Source organism: Mercenaria mercenaria, chromosome 17 (genome assembly GCF_021730395.1).
Source record: "Mercenaria mercenaria strain notata chromosome 17, MADL_Memer_1, whole genome shotgun sequence".
NCBI lineage: Eukaryota > Metazoa > Mollusca > Bivalvia > Venerida > Veneridae > Mercenaria > Mercenaria mercenaria.
The window spans coordinates 43,385,993-43,406,264 of NC_069377.1; the positions used below are offsets into that span (position 1 = coordinate 43,385,993).

At 34.9% G+C, this 20,272-nt stretch overlaps 4 protein-coding genes across 4 annotated transcripts; all 4 read left to right on the forward strand.

The window, feature by feature from the left end:
- Positions 1-2,752: 2,752 nt before the first annotated feature.
- On the forward strand, positions 2,753-4,158 carry LOC123536614 (fibrinogen C domain-containing protein 1-A-like). The gene has a single exon (XM_045319938.2). The coding sequence runs from the start codon at positions 2,786-2,788 to the stop codon at positions 3,662-3,664; it is 879 nt and encodes a 292-aa protein (XP_045175873.2). The 5' UTR covers positions 2,753-2,785; the 3' UTR covers positions 3,665-4,158.
- Positions 4,159-8,833: 4,675 nt separating this feature from the next.
- LOC123536710 (microfibril-associated glycoprotein 4-like) lies at positions 8,834-10,738 on the forward strand. Its single transcript, XM_045320085.2, has one exon. The coding sequence runs from the start codon at positions 8,919-8,921 to the stop codon at positions 9,804-9,806; it is 888 nt and encodes a 295-aa protein (XP_045176020.2). The 5' UTR covers positions 8,834-8,918; the 3' UTR covers positions 9,807-10,738.
- Positions 10,739-11,074: 336 nt separating this feature from the next.
- LOC123536711 (microfibril-associated glycoprotein 4-like) lies at positions 11,075-12,353 on the forward strand. Its single transcript, XM_045320086.2, has one exon. The coding sequence runs from the start codon at positions 11,215-11,217 to the stop codon at positions 12,064-12,066; it is 852 nt and encodes a 283-aa protein (XP_045176021.1). The 5' UTR covers positions 11,075-11,214; the 3' UTR covers positions 12,067-12,353.
- Positions 12,354-18,779: 6,426 nt separating this feature from the next.
- LOC123537373 (fibrinogen C domain-containing protein 1-B-like) lies at positions 18,780-20,022 on the forward strand. The gene has a single exon (XM_045321071.2). The coding sequence runs from the start codon at positions 18,856-18,858 to the stop codon at positions 19,702-19,704; it is 849 nt and encodes a 282-aa protein (XP_045177006.1). The 5' UTR covers positions 18,780-18,855; the 3' UTR covers positions 19,705-20,022.
- Positions 20,023-20,272: the final 250 nt, after the last annotated feature.

Consider the following 20,272-nt stretch of genomic DNA (forward strand, 5'->3'; position numbering starts at 1 on the left):
CTGGATAAGTTGAAAATTAATAATTACAAGGTATCTACAGTCAGTACATACGATTTTTCTACTTTGTATACCACTTTACCACATAACTTAATAAATGACAAATTAACTGCCCTAATTCAAAAGACTTTTGCCAGAGAGAATGCTACATTTATTGCTTGCAATTTTGATAAAGCTTTTTTTACTAACAATATTATTAAACATTATACAATGTGGACCTGTGACGAAGTTTGTAAAGCCCTTTCCTTTTTATTGAACAACATTTACATCAGATTTGGGAATGCAGTTTTTAGACAAGTTGTTGGTATTCCCATGGGAACAAATTGTGCACCCCTTGTCGCAGATTTGTTTTTATATTGTTATGAAAGAGACTTTATGTTGAGCCTCTCTCCAGATACGCAGGCAGATATTATAACGGAATTTAATAATACATCACGCTATCTAGATGATATTCTTAATATGGATAATCCGTTTTTTTGTCAATTGGTGGGTACTATTTATCCTAGGGAGCTTCAGTTAATTAAAACTAACAATTCGGATACTGATGCTTCATTTTTAGATTTACATCTCTCTATTTATGACAATTTTATACATACCAAAATTTATGACAAGAGGGATGATTTTAATTTTAGTATTGTAAATTTTCCCCATTTGGATGGGGATGTACCTCAGGCTACATCTTATGGGGTATATATTTCTCAATTAATTCGGTTTGCCAGAGCGTGTAGTCATGTCAAGCATTTCAATGAACGTAATCAATATATTACAGGTAAACTTCTTCAGCAAGGCTACCGTTATTACAAATTGCGTAAATATTTTGCTAAATTTTACTATCGTAATTCTGATTTAGTTTTAAAATTCAATAGTAATTTAAAGACACTTCTGCGAGAAGGTATTTCTAAACCCGTTTTTTATGGGGATGTGGTTTACAAACTTCGTAAGATCTTGGGTCACGGTAATTTTCCAAATGTATTTGGAAAGATTATCAAACGTTTTATTAAAAAAGGTTACGACCCAACTGTTTTGAGACATACCGCATGTTTAGTGTTCAACCCGTTTACAGTTGGACACTACGCTTCCCTCTTTGATTGCGTCTGACGGAAGAGGGGGAGGACTCTATGATAAGCAGTTTTTAAATCCTACCAGGCCTGAACTGTTTTGATATTTGTCTTCTGGCCTGTTTCGTCGGGCCCTTAAGGGTGTTTCTCTTGTTGCTCTGTCTTCTGAAAAGGCATTGAGTACATACGTTTTTGGTTCTTAAGGTTTGTTTTTTATATATTTATACACGAGCATTTTTGTGTTTTACAAGCCATGCCTTTTTGTTTCCATTACGTGTGTAAGAGATTCACCTGGAGGGGATTACTTTTATTTACACTGTCCCATGTCTTTGGAACATGGTGGGGGTAAGAGTGAGGTTAGGTGCACCATAAACCGGTTTAAGCTCCCCAGTGGTGTTTTTGCCACTGACCGTTCCAAGGCGGTGCCCCACTGTGTTCCTTTGTTTGTTCGTTTCGTCTTATGTGTTGGCTTTGTGTGCGTGTGTGTTGTTCGTTTTGTCCTTATGTGTTGGCTTTGGGTGTGTGTGTGTGTGTGTGGCTTTGGGTGTGTGTGTGTGTATGTGTGTGTGGTGCACGCGTCTGCGTGCTGGGGGTTTCGTTTTGAGGAGGCTACGTTTTTGGTGCGTGGCATTCCCTGTTTGATATTTTTCTTTGTTTTTTTTCACATGCTGAATAATATTTCTATGACTCTTAATGACCCTATGTCAAATACTTTTTGAGATATGTACGACACAAACTTGTATGCCCCATTTATATATATATTGACAAATTCAACGGCCATAACTCGGGTCTGGCTGGGCGATATCTCTAACAAAACCCCAGGTGCACAATTTTCTATGCTGAATAATATTCCTATTATGTTTCAAATACTTTTTGAGATATGTACGACACAAACATGTATGTCATTTTATATATATTTTGACAAATTCAACGGCCATAACTCGAGTCTGTTAGGCGTTATCTCTAACAAAACCCCAGGTGCACAATTTTCTATGCTGAATAATATTCCTATAAATGTTTCATAATCAATGATCAAATACTTATTTAGATGCAAGCGACACAAACGTGAGCCGCTTTTATGCATATGTTTACTAAGTAAAAGGCCGTAACTCTGGTCTTGCTGTAAATGACCCAAACTGAAACATCAGACACCACTTTCTCTGCTGAATAACAATCATGTGATGATTAATGACTCTGGGTCAAATACTTTGAGATATGCACATCACAAATTCGGACGGACGGACGGATGGTCTAGGACAACTCTAAGAATCATCCTCTTTCTCCTTCCTCGTCTCCCTAAACAACTTTGAGGGGGGCACAATAAATGGCAATAACCTTTAAAAATAACAAAAATATCTAATTAAATTTATATAAGAAATACACTGGAATTATACTTTAATATACATGCCAGTATTTAACTCTTAAAAGGTTCAGACATAAGGCCAAATGAACATACTTGCTACAAAACAATTCAGACTAACTGCACACTTCACTTGTGCAAAACAATAGATAAAATCTAAGACACACCTGTACTCGCCTCCATCCAAAACCCAATGCATTTACTAGCTTTCCTTCCGAGTATATCAAAATACCATTCGAAGGACAGATACTAAAACACGCCCTCTAATTCATTTGCATTTTTTGATAAAATGAATGGCAAACACATTGATTTTGGCTGGTATAAAAGCGCTTACAAACAATACCATGTTATGTTGACTCAGTTCTGAAAGATGACGAAATGTAGAATGGATCAAAATGTTATGTTGTTTGCGCTTTTTATAAAACTGATTACTGCAAGTGATAGTGAACAGATCGGTAACCACGTAATTAACATAAACAGCTGCTGCTCGGACCAAAGGACCGATGTTAAGTGTAACGTAGACAACGAAAGACTGTTCAGTAACCTTTCGGAAATTCTAAACGGACATCAGCGGGAACTAAAAGAAATTTTTCGAGCGTTGAATACTGAATCAAAACCTCGGGACTGCCAAGACATTCAACATTTAGGAAATGAAATCACAGGTGTTTACATGATATACCCTGAAGGAACCATGGGATTTCAAGTGAGATGTGACATGGATACGGCCGGAGGAGGATGGACTGTTTTACAGAAACGAATATCTTATAGTGACTTTTCTCAGGACTGGTATGACTATCAGATAGGGTTTGGAAATCTTAGCGGGAACTTTTGGTTAGGAAATCAGCAGATACATAAAATAACCGGACAAGGGTGGTATGAGTTGCGTGTTGATCTTGAAAGTATGTATAGTATTATCGCATATGCGCAGTATAATGTTTTCTCGGTTGGCGATGTAAACTCGGGATACAAACTCACAGTAGACGGTTATAGTGGCAACGCGGGAGACAGTCTTTCATATCATAACAGTCAAAAATTTTCTACAAAGGACAAGGATAACGACAAGAGCACAGGCAACTGCGCTGTAATTCATATGGGGGGCTGGTGGTACAATGCATGTGATCAAGTAAATCTGAACGGGAAGTATGGCGCTACAGATGAAACTGGTCCAGAATGGACTTTATTTAGACCAAAAGACGATCCGTTAAAAGTGACAGAAATGAAAATTCGGCGCTGGACATCGAACACATGAGATTCGCCCTAGTTCAACGATAACGGAATAAGTATCACATCTATTTTCTGGATATTTTATATTTTCGGAAACCTAACTTGATAACTTCACAATTATCAGACAGAAAATAATAACTTTCTTACTTATTCATAATATTTATGTTAAATTCAGTGAGCTTCGAAAACCTGGTGCAGATCCGTTGACAGTTGACATACAAGCAACTAGAAGATACATTGATAACTCGGTCACTGAATATACAAGGAAATGACTTGTGAATAGTGACATAGAAAATATAAAGTAGTGAACAAGACGCTGTTTACTTTTGTTGTTGTAACGTATTATTCTACGTTTATAATCAAATGTATATTTAATTAAAGAATGTTTACTCAAAATGTTGTGTTTATCCACTGTGTTGTTCGCTGTATAAGGGTTATGTCTAGGAAAGTATGCTTAACAAAGTGTTTGTAAAATTTAACAGATAACTTTATTAATTTGAAATATATTCCTAATTGTTTTGCTCAGCAAGTCTTCGATGGTTAGCCAACAGTTTTGCAAAACAGTAGTATTTTTAAGATAAACACTTGTGTTTAACAATTCAGATATCCAAAGCATTCTCCTTAAATTGTCGAGATATTGTTTAGATGAGTTTATACCAATTTATTTAAGCTGGATTGTGAACGCATGACGTTGTTACGAGGTCCCAGCATAAGAAAGGACGCACAACCTATCACCTGGAGCATTTTGATACCATATGGCGGTATATAATAAAAATCCTAGTATTAAGCAGAGCATTCGAAATCATTTGAGATGATCTATCGTGCACTCAATAGTTTGTTTGTACATACGGCACAGCCGTTGTGTATATATTGTGTTGTGTGTACGGCACAGCCGCTTATATTTTGTGATATCTGTTTATAAAGGTTTCTATCCAATGGCATACTAAACAGAAAAAGAAAGGATAGCAGACACACTCTACAGGCAAACAATCTCAACACACGTAAATGATCTAATGTGATCATAAATTAAAAAATTTTGAATATAATTTGGTGGGTGGGGGAACCTCTGACATGCGTCGTTGGTAACTTCTGAACTGCCTGGCCCGAGATGAATGCCGTCAATCAGTAGCGCAGATGTAGTTTTAAGGGTCATAATTCCGAAGTGCCTGGGCCGATTTGGCTAGTTATCGGAATTGGCCGAGGACTTATTGGCAAATACATTTTGTTCAAGTTTGGTGAAGATCGCATGAGAAATGTTTGACTTAGAGTGCGGACAAGATTTGTGACAGACATACAGACTGACCAACACTGTGTGGGAGACATAATTAAATCCCACAAAAGGTAACTCAAATGGGTATATCCACATGATCAATTAATGTTTTATCTAAACGGTTGCCATGCCTAAAACAGAAAAAGTAGAGACTCCTCGGGTCGCCATACACAAAAAAGGAAATATTGCAGACTTGGTCTGACTGAGCCTGTCCGTGGACGGTAGTGGAAATGCAGGCTACTGTCCACGTCATTTCTGGCCGCGGGTTGCACACGTTACAAGTACCAAAATTCAATTTAGGGACATCCTCAGATGTGATCATATGGCGTTGTACATGGAACCCTTAATGACTGTATTGGAATTCCATGAAAAGTAGAGTATCGTACCCAGATAAAATAGTGGACTAATCCTAAACGAAAAAACAATGAAGAACAAATTTACTAGAATTTAGCGAGGGTATCCGAAATGACGGAGCCTGCATATCATAGAAACTGTCAACAAACAAATTTAAAAGGCAGATACCCAAACCTATGAATTAGGGAGTATTGAAACCATCTAAGCCGAAAAGGTTAAGCTGAATAACTAAACACTATCATAAACACAAATTATGGATAAGGTAAAACATAATATAAACATAACACTTCAGTAAAGTTTTCGCATTTAGAAAAAATCAAGTTTAGAATTTACTAAATTTTCTTAAGAGTTTTGAATATTTACCTTATTTCTATCATATTGTCAAATAAAATTGTAAGGGTCCTTATGCTTATTTTTAGATATTTGCAAATAACTAAAGTAATCCTTTAAATTAATATTAATGTTTTAAATTGGAGAAACAGCTAAATATTGGACATAAAGATAAATTACATTACATTATCATTTCTTACTTTGAAAGCTTCACATAGATCTTTTGAAATTTGAGTCGATTGGTTTTAACTTGACATTAGATTGTTAAACCTTGCTAAGGAAAGCTATGAAGTGTTTGTAAAATATTTTACGTATATTGGAGTACTTAGGGCAAATTAACAGAAAATGGTATTCACTTTCTACTGCATGCATATTACAATACTCACATATCCTATTTTGTCTCTCAATACCATGGTAACGACCAGTTTCAATGGCTAAATTGTGACTACTTAATCTAAAAAACGTAAACTGTTTTATCATCTTGTCACCTTTAATTATATTTAAATATTCCTCATATTCAAAGACTGGTTGATAGTTTATGTAATACGACAGCTTAGACATAACTCTTATTGTGGTATGCCAATGTTGAATAAATTGATCTCTTATTCTTTGTGACAAAATGGGAAAATAGTTCACCTCTCTGTTAAAGTTATTCCATAATTTACTGAATCCTAAATCGTCTATAAGTTTCTTAACACCGTGAGCACAGTTTTGAGTATTGACACTTTCACATTGGCTAGTAAATAACTTGTACATATGAGAATCAGGGTTACATTTAATTTTAGTGAAATACTTAAAAGCTCTTTCTTGACAACTAAGTAAAGGGGGGAATCTTCCTAGTTCACCCAAAACTGCATAATTTGGTGTTTGTGACTCCACACCTAATACAGTTCTGCAAAATTTAATATGTAACTAATCCACCTCTTTGGGACTATAGATGCCCCATACCTCTGATGAATAGAGAATAATAGGTAAGACCAATGCATCAGAAAGTTTGCATTTTGTTTTAACATCGATAGCAATTCTTTTGAAAAGACTTAGAAGATTGTTCATACCTTTAAGTGTCTGATCTGAAAGAATTTTAACTGTTCTAGACATATTGCCGTTTGATACAAAAGTAATACCTAAATAACAGAAACTATCAACAACTACGATAGATTCATTATCGATGTGCCACTGGCGCTGAACTTGGGATTTGCGTTTTTCAAATATACAAATTTTAGTATTATTGATATTTACTTTTAGGCCCCATTGTTTAGAGTAATCATATATATAATTAAGATGATCATGTAAGGTGTTAGCCTCAGTAGAAAATATAACCATATCGTCTGCAAAGAGTAAAATAAATACACATATTTGGTTCAGATCGTAATCTGACAAATTATTTAGATCAACATTGGTACAAACATCACTAGCTTGAACCATAGTGCTTCTCTAATTACTGTATCAAAGGCTTTTTCATAGTCTATAAAAGCATAATATAATTTTCTTTTATCATATAACACTTTCTGAATAATACAGTGAAGAAGGAATATACAGTCTGTTGTGCTTTTCGTATCCCTAAAACCAAATTGGTAATCACTAAATATATGTTCAGATTCACACCATTGATTCAATCTGTTTCTGAGAACAAGGGAGAATATTTTAGCAATGCTATTGACTAACGTTATCCTCCTATAATTGCACGGATTTTATTTGTCACTCTTCTTGAATATAGGTACTATTATTCCCTTGGTCCAAGATTCAGGATAAATGTTTCTTTTACTTTTGACCTCCAAGTGTAACCTGGACCATTGAGCTAGGGATCTGGATTTTGTGCATAACACATTCTCTAATTAGGCTGAACATTCATGACAAGTAATAGTAATATTATTTTGGTGGATTACAGGGTTATGGACTGGACAGAGCAAATACCTTAGACCTCAGAGTGTGACCTTGACCTTTGAGCTGAGAAAAAAAAGGTATTGATATTTGGCCTCCAAGTGTGGCCTTTACCTTTCAGCTAGTAATTTGGGTATTGCGCATAGCATTTGTCTGTTTATGGGAAACAATGTGACAAGTAATATTGTAATTACTCAGTGGAGGGCAGAGTTTTGAACCGGACTCGCAACAGAGTTAATACTATGTTTACCTTTGACCTTAAAGTGTGACCTTGATTTTAAGCAAGGGTCTGGATTTTGCAAACGACACATTGTCTCATTATGAGGAATATATGTGCCAAGTAATATTTAAAATCCTACAATGGTGTGTGTGTGTGGGGGGGGGGGGGTTAACGTCTTTTTCAACAATTTTTCAGTCATATAAACGACGGTGTCTACTTGTAGCAGTGAGCACAATGCCCAGCTTTAATGGATGACAAAGGTATTGACAAGACAAGAAAAAATAACCTATTGACATTTGACCTCCAAGTGTGATCTTGACCTTTAAGCACATTAAATTAAACAACAACAAAAAATACTTTTAAGACTACCATTTAAGTCTTAGGATTAGACCAATTCTTAATCATTCTATCTCAAAGTTTATGATATTTCCAGAAGAAAAGAAAACGCTAAACAGTGAATGTAGGAATCATATTTAAAGCAATAATACAAACGATAATTCTTACGTGGTATTCATTTAAACATTTAAGCTTTTCCTGAAACAGAATTAGAAATAGGTATGGGTTATTCACTTGTGACATTTTGATGACAACATTTTGTTTGCATGAAATTAAGTGCTAAGAAATTTATAAACCCATAAACTTACTTATGTATTTTTAAATTTATCCTAAAAATTAGTAGATTTATCACAATACAGATCTCCTTTTGGCTTAAATTCGTATAAATTTTACTGACATTTTCGCTGTGCTATTTACAAGGCTTTAAATTAAATGTAATTGGTCTGCAAATTCGTGTTACAATAGAGGCTTTAAACGAATATAGAATAAGGCCATACTGTTACGAAAACTGTTGCTTGATAATATTGGTATTTTAAATAAGAAAACTGGATTCCTTTTCACACAATGACACGGTATTATAGTAAAAATCAGAATTTAAACAAATATCAGGGATATCATATCAAGAAGGTACTGTTATTAAATATATGTCAGAAGATGTAATGTTTATAAACAATGAATATTGATGAATGCTTGTAAGTTTATTGTCTGAAAACAGAGTTCATAAGCGTTCGAACATGGCCGCTCCACAGATGATACAAAACGTGCTATAAGATTTAATGACACATTCAATGAAGTAGTATTTTCCGCCACTTAGCACGATCAGTCTTTACAAACATATCAATCCTTTCACATTTTGTCATTTAGCACGGAGAAATATGAAAGATCACCATGATGTTAAAAATAATACTGTTTGCTACAACGTTAGGATTTATTTCCACATACATGTACGAAGAACCTTTCGGTAAACCTATAATTAATATCAACAACTGCTGTGCTACCCAAGCAATAAATAACCATTGTGAAACAGACAAACAGACACTTGCCATTAACATTTCAAAGATTTTAAACGAATATAATCAAAGAATAGAAAAACTATTTCAATCACTGGGTACCGAATCTAGAATTCGAGATTGTCAGGATATTAAGCATGTTGGACACAAGACCACAGGTGTTTATACGATATATCCCGACGGAACTATGGGATTTCCTGTGAGATGTGACATGGATACAGTCGACGGCGGATGGACTGTTATACAAAGAAGAGTGTCAAACAGTGACTTTTATAAGACTTGGAACGATTATCAGATTGGGTTTGGAAATCTAAGCAACAACTTTTGGTTAGGAAATCAGCAGATACATACACTTACTTCACAAGGATGGTACGAATTGCGTGTCGATCTTAAAAGTGTGGACGATATGACTGCATATGCGGCATATAATGTATTTGCGGTCGGCAGTGTTGATTCCGGATACAAGCTCACTGTCGATGGTTACAGTGGAAACGCTGGGGACAGTCTAGCACATCATAATGGCCGACCATTTTCTACAAAAGATCGGGATAATGATAATTACAGCGGACACTGTGCACAGGCATATACTGGGGCTTGGTGGTATGGAAAGTGTCATGATTCCAATTTAAATGGAAAGTATGGTGCTACAGCGGCAAAAGGTCCAGTCTGGGAGACATTTAAAGGAAATGAAGGCCCGTTGAAAATAACCGAAATGAAAATCAGACGTTGGGTTTCAAAGAGGAGGAATTCTTACACGCCTCAGTGACCAATAAACTATTCATAAATTAAAAGAAAGAAGTACAAGTAAAATTGTTACAACTTACATGTACAAAAGTAGAATATATATAAATCGGCAAAAACAACGTTATGTGAATGTATATTGGTTGATTATTCATGATGCTCCTAACAGGATTCTACACTATCATTACTTCCAATTTGTCAGTATCTCGATTGTGTAAGCTCATTTTTGCCAGACATATACTAACAATAGTTTAATGATATTCTTGACCATTTACAAATGAAGTAGAAAACACTTCTTTACTCACCTAATACTTCCTGGTCCATATTTAGGACATGTAGTGAACACCATCGAACTGTTTAACCAATCATGTCTTGTTTGCATTACCAACTCTTCCTCCTTGTCAAACATACCAGGAAGAAGATCAGGAAGAAAATCTATGGTCATATTTATTAGACGTATATAGCAAGACCATTTTTTTGGTCAGACCTTTCTTTTTCCTAAACAATCAGACAAATCCACCAGAACTTAATCTTCTGTTTACATTTTAAGATACTAATACCCTTCAAGGCTTATAGACTTTATTACATAAAGCAGCATATTAAATTTGTGTTTATCTGCATTTTTATGACCTTTTATTATGGGATATCACATATATGTATACATCATAAAAGAATTACTAAAATGGTTTGAATTATTATTTATCGAAAGGGCCAATCGCGTTTCAAGGTGAAATACATTTTAAAGAAGAAGTCCAAAATTTCTCCACGAACAAGTAATTTGTTACAACTTTACGCTTGGACAAAAGAACAGTCTTTATTTCTTTAAAATAAAAACATTTTATATCACTTGTATTGCTGAGATGATAATCCTGTCTATACAGTATATAATATTTTTTTAGATAAACAGGACTTATTTACCTTTCTGTCTTTAACAATGTCATGATTTTATTCTTCTTTAAGGTAGCAAAAACACCTTATGATTTAAGGTGGCAAAAGTACCACCTTATGATTTTTATGCTAAACGTTAATTTCATTTAGACAGTGTATTAACCCTTATATTTTGGAAAGGTCTTTTAAATCTATAAAGATCTATACGTGTAAACCGATAAAATAAAAAAAAACTATTTTAGTCCTTATGACAACACAAGATATCAGTCACTAGGGGTACATGTTTTTATATTTTTATGCAACTGTTAAATTTATCGAATGCCTTGTCAAAAACATTGTACAAATTGTTTCACAATATTTCCTGCTTGTGTTTATTGATGGCAGGAATGTTATCTGTAGAAAATCAAAACAGTCGTAAAATAAGTGCATGTGTAAGTATAAAAGTAGAAATTATACTTGCCTTACTCATTATTTTCGTTTTTCGACTGACTGTGGCTTATTACGTGACACAGAAATTGACTTCTTAACACTAGTATCTCGGTAGTATGGATCCAAGGTTTTTATTCGTGGCCCTAGTTGTGAGATTCATTTCAGCTGAAGAAAGCGACAACGTTTGCATTCCACTTGTTAAATTGCAGACTAACTACGGTGTACATCAGGTGTCCGAAAATGAATGCGCTACGAAGGCAGACATTGCAGAATTAAAACGACAGTTGTCTGTAAATATTTCTGTTATGATGGAACAACTTAAATCAAAACCAATCGACTGTGGAGATATTCAAAGCAAAGACTACCGAGCTACTGGAATTTATACCATATATCCGTTTCAAAGGGCTAGAGGTATATCAGTTAGATGCGATATGGACACATCTACCGGCGGATGGACAGTCATACAAAGGAGAGTTTCTGACAGTAACTTTTACAGGACTTGGGACGAATACGAAACTGGCTTTGGTGATCTTAGTACGAATTTCTGGCTTGGTAATCACTACATTCATCTAATTACTAGTCAAGATAGATACGAACTACGTGTTGATCTTACTAGTGCTGATGGAGCAACGGCTTATGCACAGTATCGTGAATTTTCTGTAGGCGATGCCGAGTCAGGTTATAAATTATTTGTTGGTGGATACAGTGGGAATGCCGGAGACAGCCTGATACGAGACGGAAGTGGAAATGGGATGAAGTTCTCTACATATGACAGAGATAATGATATTAACAATGATAACTGCGCTGTTAAGTATCACGGTGCCTGGTGGTATAAAGAATGCCATTATTCAAACCTAAACGGAGATTACGGCAACACTGAATTTGCTAAAGGTCCGGTCTGGGAATCATGGAAGGGATACTATGTTCCAATGAAAATGACAGCGATGAAAATTCGGCGAATTGTATAATTCAGTGAACTTACGGAAATTCTATTCGACACTCAAACTGAACGATTGTAAGAAAATATTCAAAACTGGTAATGACTCATTGTGTTTAATAACTTTAACTGCTAAGTATTTACGACTAAACGAATAGTAAAGACGGCATGTAAACTAAAATTCATTATAACTAGTTATTTACCATTTAAATATCTAAAATGTTTTATTCTACCCTTTTTTCTACCCTTACCAATTTTTGTATTTTGCATAATTTAAATTAAACTGTACTTGTTGAATTTTTTAAGCAACCCATCTGCTATATTTTGTAATTATTGATTTTTGTTGTTGTTGTTGCGGGCCTACTCTGCGATGCATAGCCTTCTGTCTATGTTTAGGGGGGAAATCTATCCTAACCTTATATTTTTATGCTAAAAGATAATTCTTCAAAAACTAAACAAGGAACATAACCTTATTTGTGACGAAGTGACTGTTTAATCCATTTTTCAAGTAGTGTAAACTTAACCAATGTACTCTCACAACACTTGATTTTATGCTAATATTGTAAAACGTTGAAGCTGAAAGTACATTTTTAAACAAATAGAATATCAAATTTCAAAAGATTACGAATAGTTTTGCATTCAGTTTACGACTTCACGCTTTTTTCAAAAAGTCATAAAAATAAGCATATTACAGAGTGTCTAAAATTTACAAGCCAGCGAACATCGTTGTTACAAAGTAATATGATAAAACTATTTAGTTTTGGCTGTTATTTACCCACTTTCTAGTGAAAAAAAATCTTCCTCTTTTTATCTTATGCATATTTGTCATTTTGTGAAACCTAAGCCTTTATGCATATTTGTTGACATTTTCAAAAATGATACGAGAAATGAATGAAGTATTGCAATGCAATTCGAAGCCGCCTACTGGAAGGTAACTTATTATCTCAACCACGGTATAATATAATGATCTGATATTTGTCAATGGTGTATATACAATTTTATATTATATAATTATACAATATGTTTTATAACGCGCAATGTTTGAATTAAAATTTGCATATATATATATATATATATATATATATATATATATATATATATATATATATATATATATATACAGTTGTTGATGGCTCAAAACATCTATAAATGTAAAAAGGTATTTACTTTCAATTTTGATGACCTTTTATTTTTAAACTGGTGGGGAAAAAAATGAAAAATTGTAAAAATAAGCATCATAATTCTTGAGGAAATACACAAGCGTTTCTTTTTTCAAAATATAGGTGATATGACACATGAGCTTATATTAAAGCTATTAACCCACACATCATTGGGTGAGATTTTAAAAAAACACCAAACATGGCGGAATCGTCATGATAATCAAGAGAGCGCACACGTAGCTGGCATGGCTGCTCGGCGCACATTAATGATCCTGGGTAAATAAAATCTGTACAAAAATACTTTGGAAGCATAGAATGCAACCAAGTAGAATAATAGCAGACTCGGTTTGATTGAGTCTGTTCATGACAGGTAACTGGTAAAGAAATTGTGTATTTAATGACGAATTTTGTAATATAGGTCTTGCATGCGATGTAAATCATCGTTGGGGTATTTTCAACAGCTTATAGACAAACTGTCAGGGAATGTGACACCTCAGGATATACATGGATTTAAAGGTAATTTTAATGTCTTTTAAATGCATGTAATTCAAAGTGCATACTTTCAGGATGAATATGGTGTAATAAACAATTTGTACGTGTGGTATCAAGGGAGAAATGCCATAAGCGACCATGATAATCAACACACAAATCCTAAGCCAGGGAATATGACACCACTTACTGTACATCATGTTAAAGGTATTTTTATTGAAAGATTAAACGTTTTCAACCAAAGATAGGAACCTGTACCTTAATACAGAATTTAATGAATACAGTATTTATGAAAGACAGTATTATACCTTTAATATAACAAATGGCATCACATTCCCTGAAAGATGGTCTGTATGATGTTTAAAGGCGCTCCAAACGGCGTTCTCCAAGACGATTTAAGACGAAAGATTGAATGAAATACCCATTTTATCCCCAGGATAAAAACAAGAACATGAGCCTAAATTCAGTCGAAAAACAATGTAAATACCTCTAAAATGATGTATGGTAAGTAGTATCACATTCCCTGAAAGAGGGTCTGTTGGATCTTCAAACGTGCTCCGACCGGTGTTCTCCAAAAGGACGTAACGTAGAATACATTTACCATATTCATACCCAAGATTGCAGAAATTCATTTGAAATGAGAAGATATAAATACATTAAAAATGAAGTATTGCAAGTGATGTCATATTCACTGAGAAAGCATCTGTGGACTGTTCAATGTACTCAGAACGGCGTTCCTTCATCTATACTTAAGGTACTTAAGGAATCATCTACCCTATTCATTCCCAAGATAGAAACGTGAGTCTGCATGCGTCTGAAAGACAATATAAATATTTCTAAAATGATGTAATGCAAATGGTGTCACATTCCCTGAAAGAGGGTCTGGGTGATATTCGACAGTGTTCCAAACGGTTTTCTCAAACAAGACTTAAGGTGAAAGATTGAATGATATACCTACTTTAAACCCCAAGATAGAAACAACATCAGCGCGTCTGAAAGACAATATAAATACCTGTAAAATGATGTATGGCAAGCGGTAAAACATTCCCTGAAATAACGTCTGTGGGATGTTCAAATTGCTCTGAACGGTCTTTTTCTCCATAATACTTAATCCGTAAAAGAGGGTCTGTCGGCTGTTCCAAATGCTCCGAAAAGCATTTTCAAAGAATTATTAAGGTACAAGATTTAACAATATACCATATTCATCCCCAAGATAGGAATATCCGCGTAAATGCGTTTGAAAGAAAATGTAAATACTTTTAAGATGATATCTGAAAACTGGTGTCACATTTCCTGAAAGAGGGTCATTGCTCTGAACGGTCCTTTCTCCAATATGCCAACGGTAGAAGATTGTATGATCTACCTAATTCATCCCCAAGAAAGGAACTAGGCCTTTAATGCATTTCAAAGACAGTATTAATAACTTTAAAATGAATGATATAAGGCGGTGTCTCATTCCCTGAAAGATGGTCTGTGGAAAATTTAAAGGTTTCCGAACGGCGTTACCCAAGAACACTTAATGTGGAAGATTGACTGAAATACCCAATTTATCCCCAAGATAGAAACATGAACCTTAATTCAGTCGATATAAAATAGAAATAACTCTAAAATTCCCTGAGAAAGTGTCTATGAATAAAATGCTCCGAACGGCATTTCTTCCCTAATACTTACGGTAGAAGATTGAATGGTCTACGTAATTCATCTCCATGTTAGGAACCTTTAGAGCATTATTTGAAAGACAATATAAATACCTTTCAAATGATGTATAACAAGCGGTGTCACATTCCCCCGAAAAGAGGGTATGTGGGCTGTTCAGAAGTGTTCCGAACGGCGTTCATCCTAAAAGATATGAATTTGGGCCTAAATGTGTCTGATCGACTATATAAATTTCTTTAACATGACGTACGGTAAGTGGTGCCATATTCCCTGCCATAGGATTTGTGTATTGTGTATCATGGTCGCTAACGGCATTTCTCCCTTGATGCCATACCTACATAATTATTTATTGTACCCTATTCATCCTCAAAGTATGCAAATTGAATTGCATACATTTAAAAGACATCACAATTATCTTTAAATCCATGAATAATAAGTGGTGTCTCATTCCCTGACGGTTTGTCTATATGTATATTAGAAAATTCGCCGTTAAATACCCAATTTCTTTACATGTACCTAGAATCATTACAGTGCGCTAGGGCAGCCATTTTGTTACTGTTTGCCAACTATGTGTCTGTGTGCTATATTGATTATCAGTGACGGAAGCAAAAAAAGCGCATGCGCAATTTTGGTTTTCTGTCCACGCGATGATAGTATCTAAAAATACTTTCGCTTTTCGTTGTTTACAAAAGTAAATCGTTGCAACAGTTTAAAAAGATGATAGAGAAAAACTGCGAAAACTTATTATAATAAATATTCCCGTAATTCTTGAAACTAGAAACTGATCAACCATTAGGTTTCATGTAAATATATGAGATCGTGGTGGCATTTTGCCTTTCGGTGATAAAATATTTTAAAGAATCACAAATAACAATGTGAGAGTTAGTCGCATTAAGATATATACAAAAACTTGACAGGATAAGATCAATGTTGATATTTGACCTTCAAGTGTGTTCTTGACCTTTGAGCTAAGAGTCTGGGTATTGTGCATGACAAGAAGTCTCATTATTGGAAACATTTTTCCTAAGGGTCTAAGTCGTCTCATTCTGGGGAACATCTGTGCCAAAAGTATTAAAACCCATTAATGAATGATAGAGTTATGAACTTGGCAGGACAAATTCTATTAAAAAAGTCTCGAATTAATATCTAGTGCAAAATATACAGCTGTTGTCATATGCACATTTTCCATATATTGTTTTACTAAATACGAGAAGCATTTGAAAAGTAGTGGCAACAGTCCAGTATTTTCACCACTTACACGTACTCCCTCAAGTGTTGCATATCAATGGAAAGAGCCTTGATTTTTCTGTCCAACTGACCGGAAATCGAACTAAAATCACTTGCAAAATCACATTTAATTAGCAGCCGAAATACATGTAGTATATCATACTGCCTGAAAAAAATGGCTGAATCTAGGTGCAGTTTTCGCGAAGAGCAGAGGTCGTATTGAAAGATAAGCGGACTGCTTGGCATCGGCACATCAGAAATTAAAGCCGACATGGACAAAGTGTACGGGGGCAGTACGCTGCCATCCGGTACTACTGCCTGATGGGTATCTCTCTTTAAAGAGGGGAGAACCAGCAGAAAGATGAAGCCAGGGCGCCATCTGACTGCTGTGTCTGACAAAGACATTGATGCTGAGAAAGTAATAATCGAGAAAGATACAAGAGGCACAGTGGAGCAGATAGGGGAAATATAGGGCCCTAATTCGTGAGATGTTTTCCTGATTTTAAAAGAAAGGCTAAACCTGCGTAAGGTTTGTGCACGCTGGATATCGCAGTTATTGAGGGAGAGGGTAGAAAAAGTTTCCGCCCTGTTCGTCAAATATAAAAGCAAAGAATCTAGGCGTATCAAAGAAATTGTTACAGGTGATGAGACGTGGCTGTACTTTATTTAGCAAAATGTGGGTAGGGGAAAATAACGAGAGCCCATTATTGCTCCGCGGAAGAGCCCGTTATTGCTCCGCGGAGTAGAAACGTCAGGCAGGTCATGTATGCCCTGTTCTTTGATTCCGATGGAATTGTGGCTCGAGTCCCTAACCCTGAACACAGTAGAAAGAACAAAGAAAACGTCCTCTGCTGTTCTCGACCACTTCACAGCAATGCACCAAGTATAGGGGCGCATGGCATCAAGCTGCTACATGATAACGCCCCGGCCCATCGTTCAGCCGTAAATTAAAAGCAAGAAGTACAAGTAAAATTGTTAAAACTTACATGTACAAAAGTAAAATATATATATCGGCAAAAACAACGTTATGTGAATGTATATTGGTTGATAATTCAGGATGCTTTTAACAGGATTCTACACAATCATTACTTCCAATTTGTCAGTATCTCGATTGTGTAAGCTCATTTTTGCCAGTCATGTACTAACAATAGTTTAATGATATTCTTGACCATTTACAAATGAAGTAGAAAACACTTCTTTACTCACATAATACTTCCTGGACCATATTTAGGATATGTAGTGAACACCATCGAACTGTTTAACCAATCATGTCTTGTTTGGATTACCAACTCTTCCTCCTTGTCAAACATACCAGGAAGAAGATCAGAAAGAAAATCTATGGTCATATTTGTTAGATGTATATAGCAAGACCATATTTCGGTCAGACCTTTCTTTTTCCTAAACAATCAGACAAATCCACCAGAACTTAATCTTCTGTTTACGTTTTAAGATACTAATACCCTTTAAGGCTTATAGACTTTATTACATAAAGCAGCATATTAAATTTGTGTTTATCTGCATTTTTATGACCTTTTATTATGGGATATATGTATACATCATGAAAGAATTACTAAAATAGTTTGAATTATTATTTATCGGAAGGGCCAATCGCGTTTCAAGGTGAAATACATTTTAAAGAAGAAGTCCAAAATTTCTCCACGAATAAGTAAGTTGTTACAATTTTACGCTTGGACAAAAGAACAATCTTGTTTTCTTTAAGATAATAACATTTTATATCACTTGTTTTGCTGAGATGATAACCCTGTCTATACAGTATATAATATTTTTTAGATAAACAGGACTTATTTACCTTTCTGTCTTTAACAATGTCATGATTTTATTCTTCTTTAAGGTGGCAAAAACACCTTATGATTTTTATGCTAAACATTAATTTCATTTAGACAGTGTATTAACCCTTATATTTTGGAAAGGTCTATTAAATCTATAAAGATCTATATGTGTATTTTCAAACAGATAAAATAAAAAAAACTATATTAGTCCTTATGACAACACAAGATATCAGTCACTAGGGGTACAAATGTATTTATAGTTTATGCAACTGTTAAATTTATTGAATGCCTTGTCAAAAACATTGTACAAATTGTTTCACATAATTTCCTGCTTGTGTTTATTGATGGCAGGAATTTTATCTGTAGAAAATCAAAACAGTCGTAAAATAAGTACATTTGTAAGTATATAAGTAGAAATGCTACTTCCCTTACTCATTATTGACTGTGGCTTATTATGTGAAATAGACATTGACTTCTTAACACCAGTATCTCGGTAGTATGGATCCAAGGCTTTTATTCTTGGCCGTAGTTGTGGGATTCATTTCTGCTGAAGATAGCGACAATGTTCGCATTCCACTTGTTAAATTGCAGACTAACTACGGTGTACATCAGGTGTCCGAAAATGAATGCGCTACGAAGGCAGACGTTGCAGAATTAAAACGACAGTTGTCGGTAAATATTTCTGTTATGATGGAACAACTTAAATCAAAACCAATCGACTGTGGAGATATTCAAAGCAAAGACTACCGAGCTACTGGAATTTATACCATATATCCGTTTCAAAGGGCTAGAGGTATATCAGTTAGATGCGATATGGACACATCTACCGGCGGATGGACAGTCATACAAAGGAGAGTTTTTGACAGTAACTTTTATAGGACTTGGGACGAATACGAAACTGGCTTTGGTGATCTTAGTACGAATTTCTGGCTTGGTAATCACTACATTCATCTAATTACTAGTCAAGATAGATACGAACTACGTGTAGATCTTGCTAGTACTGATGGAGCAACGGCTTATGCACAGTATCGTGAATTTTCTGTAGGCGATGCCGAGTCAGGTTACAAATTGTTTGTTGGTGGATATAGTGGGAATGCCGGAGACAGCCTGATACGAGACGGAAGGGGAAATGGGATGAAATTCTCTACATACGACAGGGATAATGATTTTCACAGTGATAACTGCGCGGTTAAGTACCACGGTGCCTGGTGGTATAAGGAATGCCTTCATTCAAACCTGAACGGAGACTACGGCACTGAGAGTGCTAAAGGACCGGTCTGGTCATCATGGAAGGGATACGATGTTCCTATGAAAATGACAGAGATGAAAATTCGGCGAATTGTATAATTCAGTCAACTTACGGAAATTTGTTTAAATTCTATTCGACACTGTAAGAAAACATTCAAAACTGGTAAAGACTTATTATGTTTAAAAACTTTAATAACTTTAACTGTTAAGTTTTACGACTAAAATGCATTAATACTAACTATTTACCAACTGAGAGAGATAGTTTATGTCTTTATTCTGTCCAGCTCTCATTTTTCAAATATTACATCAGATTTAAAAGTTGCAGATATATCTAGAAATGTTTATTCTACCCTATTATCTACCCTTACCTATTTTTGTACTTTGTTTAATTAAAATTAAACTGTACTTTTTATTGTATATTTGAAGCAACCCGTCTGCTATATTTTATCATTACTGTTTCTAATACTTTACGTCTCTGTTTAGGGCGATCTGTGCTTCCGGGAAATCTACCCTTACCTTTTATTTTTATGCTTAAAGATAATTATGTGAAAACTAAACAAGGAACATAACATGGATTCATTCCTCTTATTTGTGATGAAGTGAATGTTTAAACCATTTGTAAGTTTTGTTTGTTCGTTTTTTGATTTAACGCCGTTTTTCAACAGTA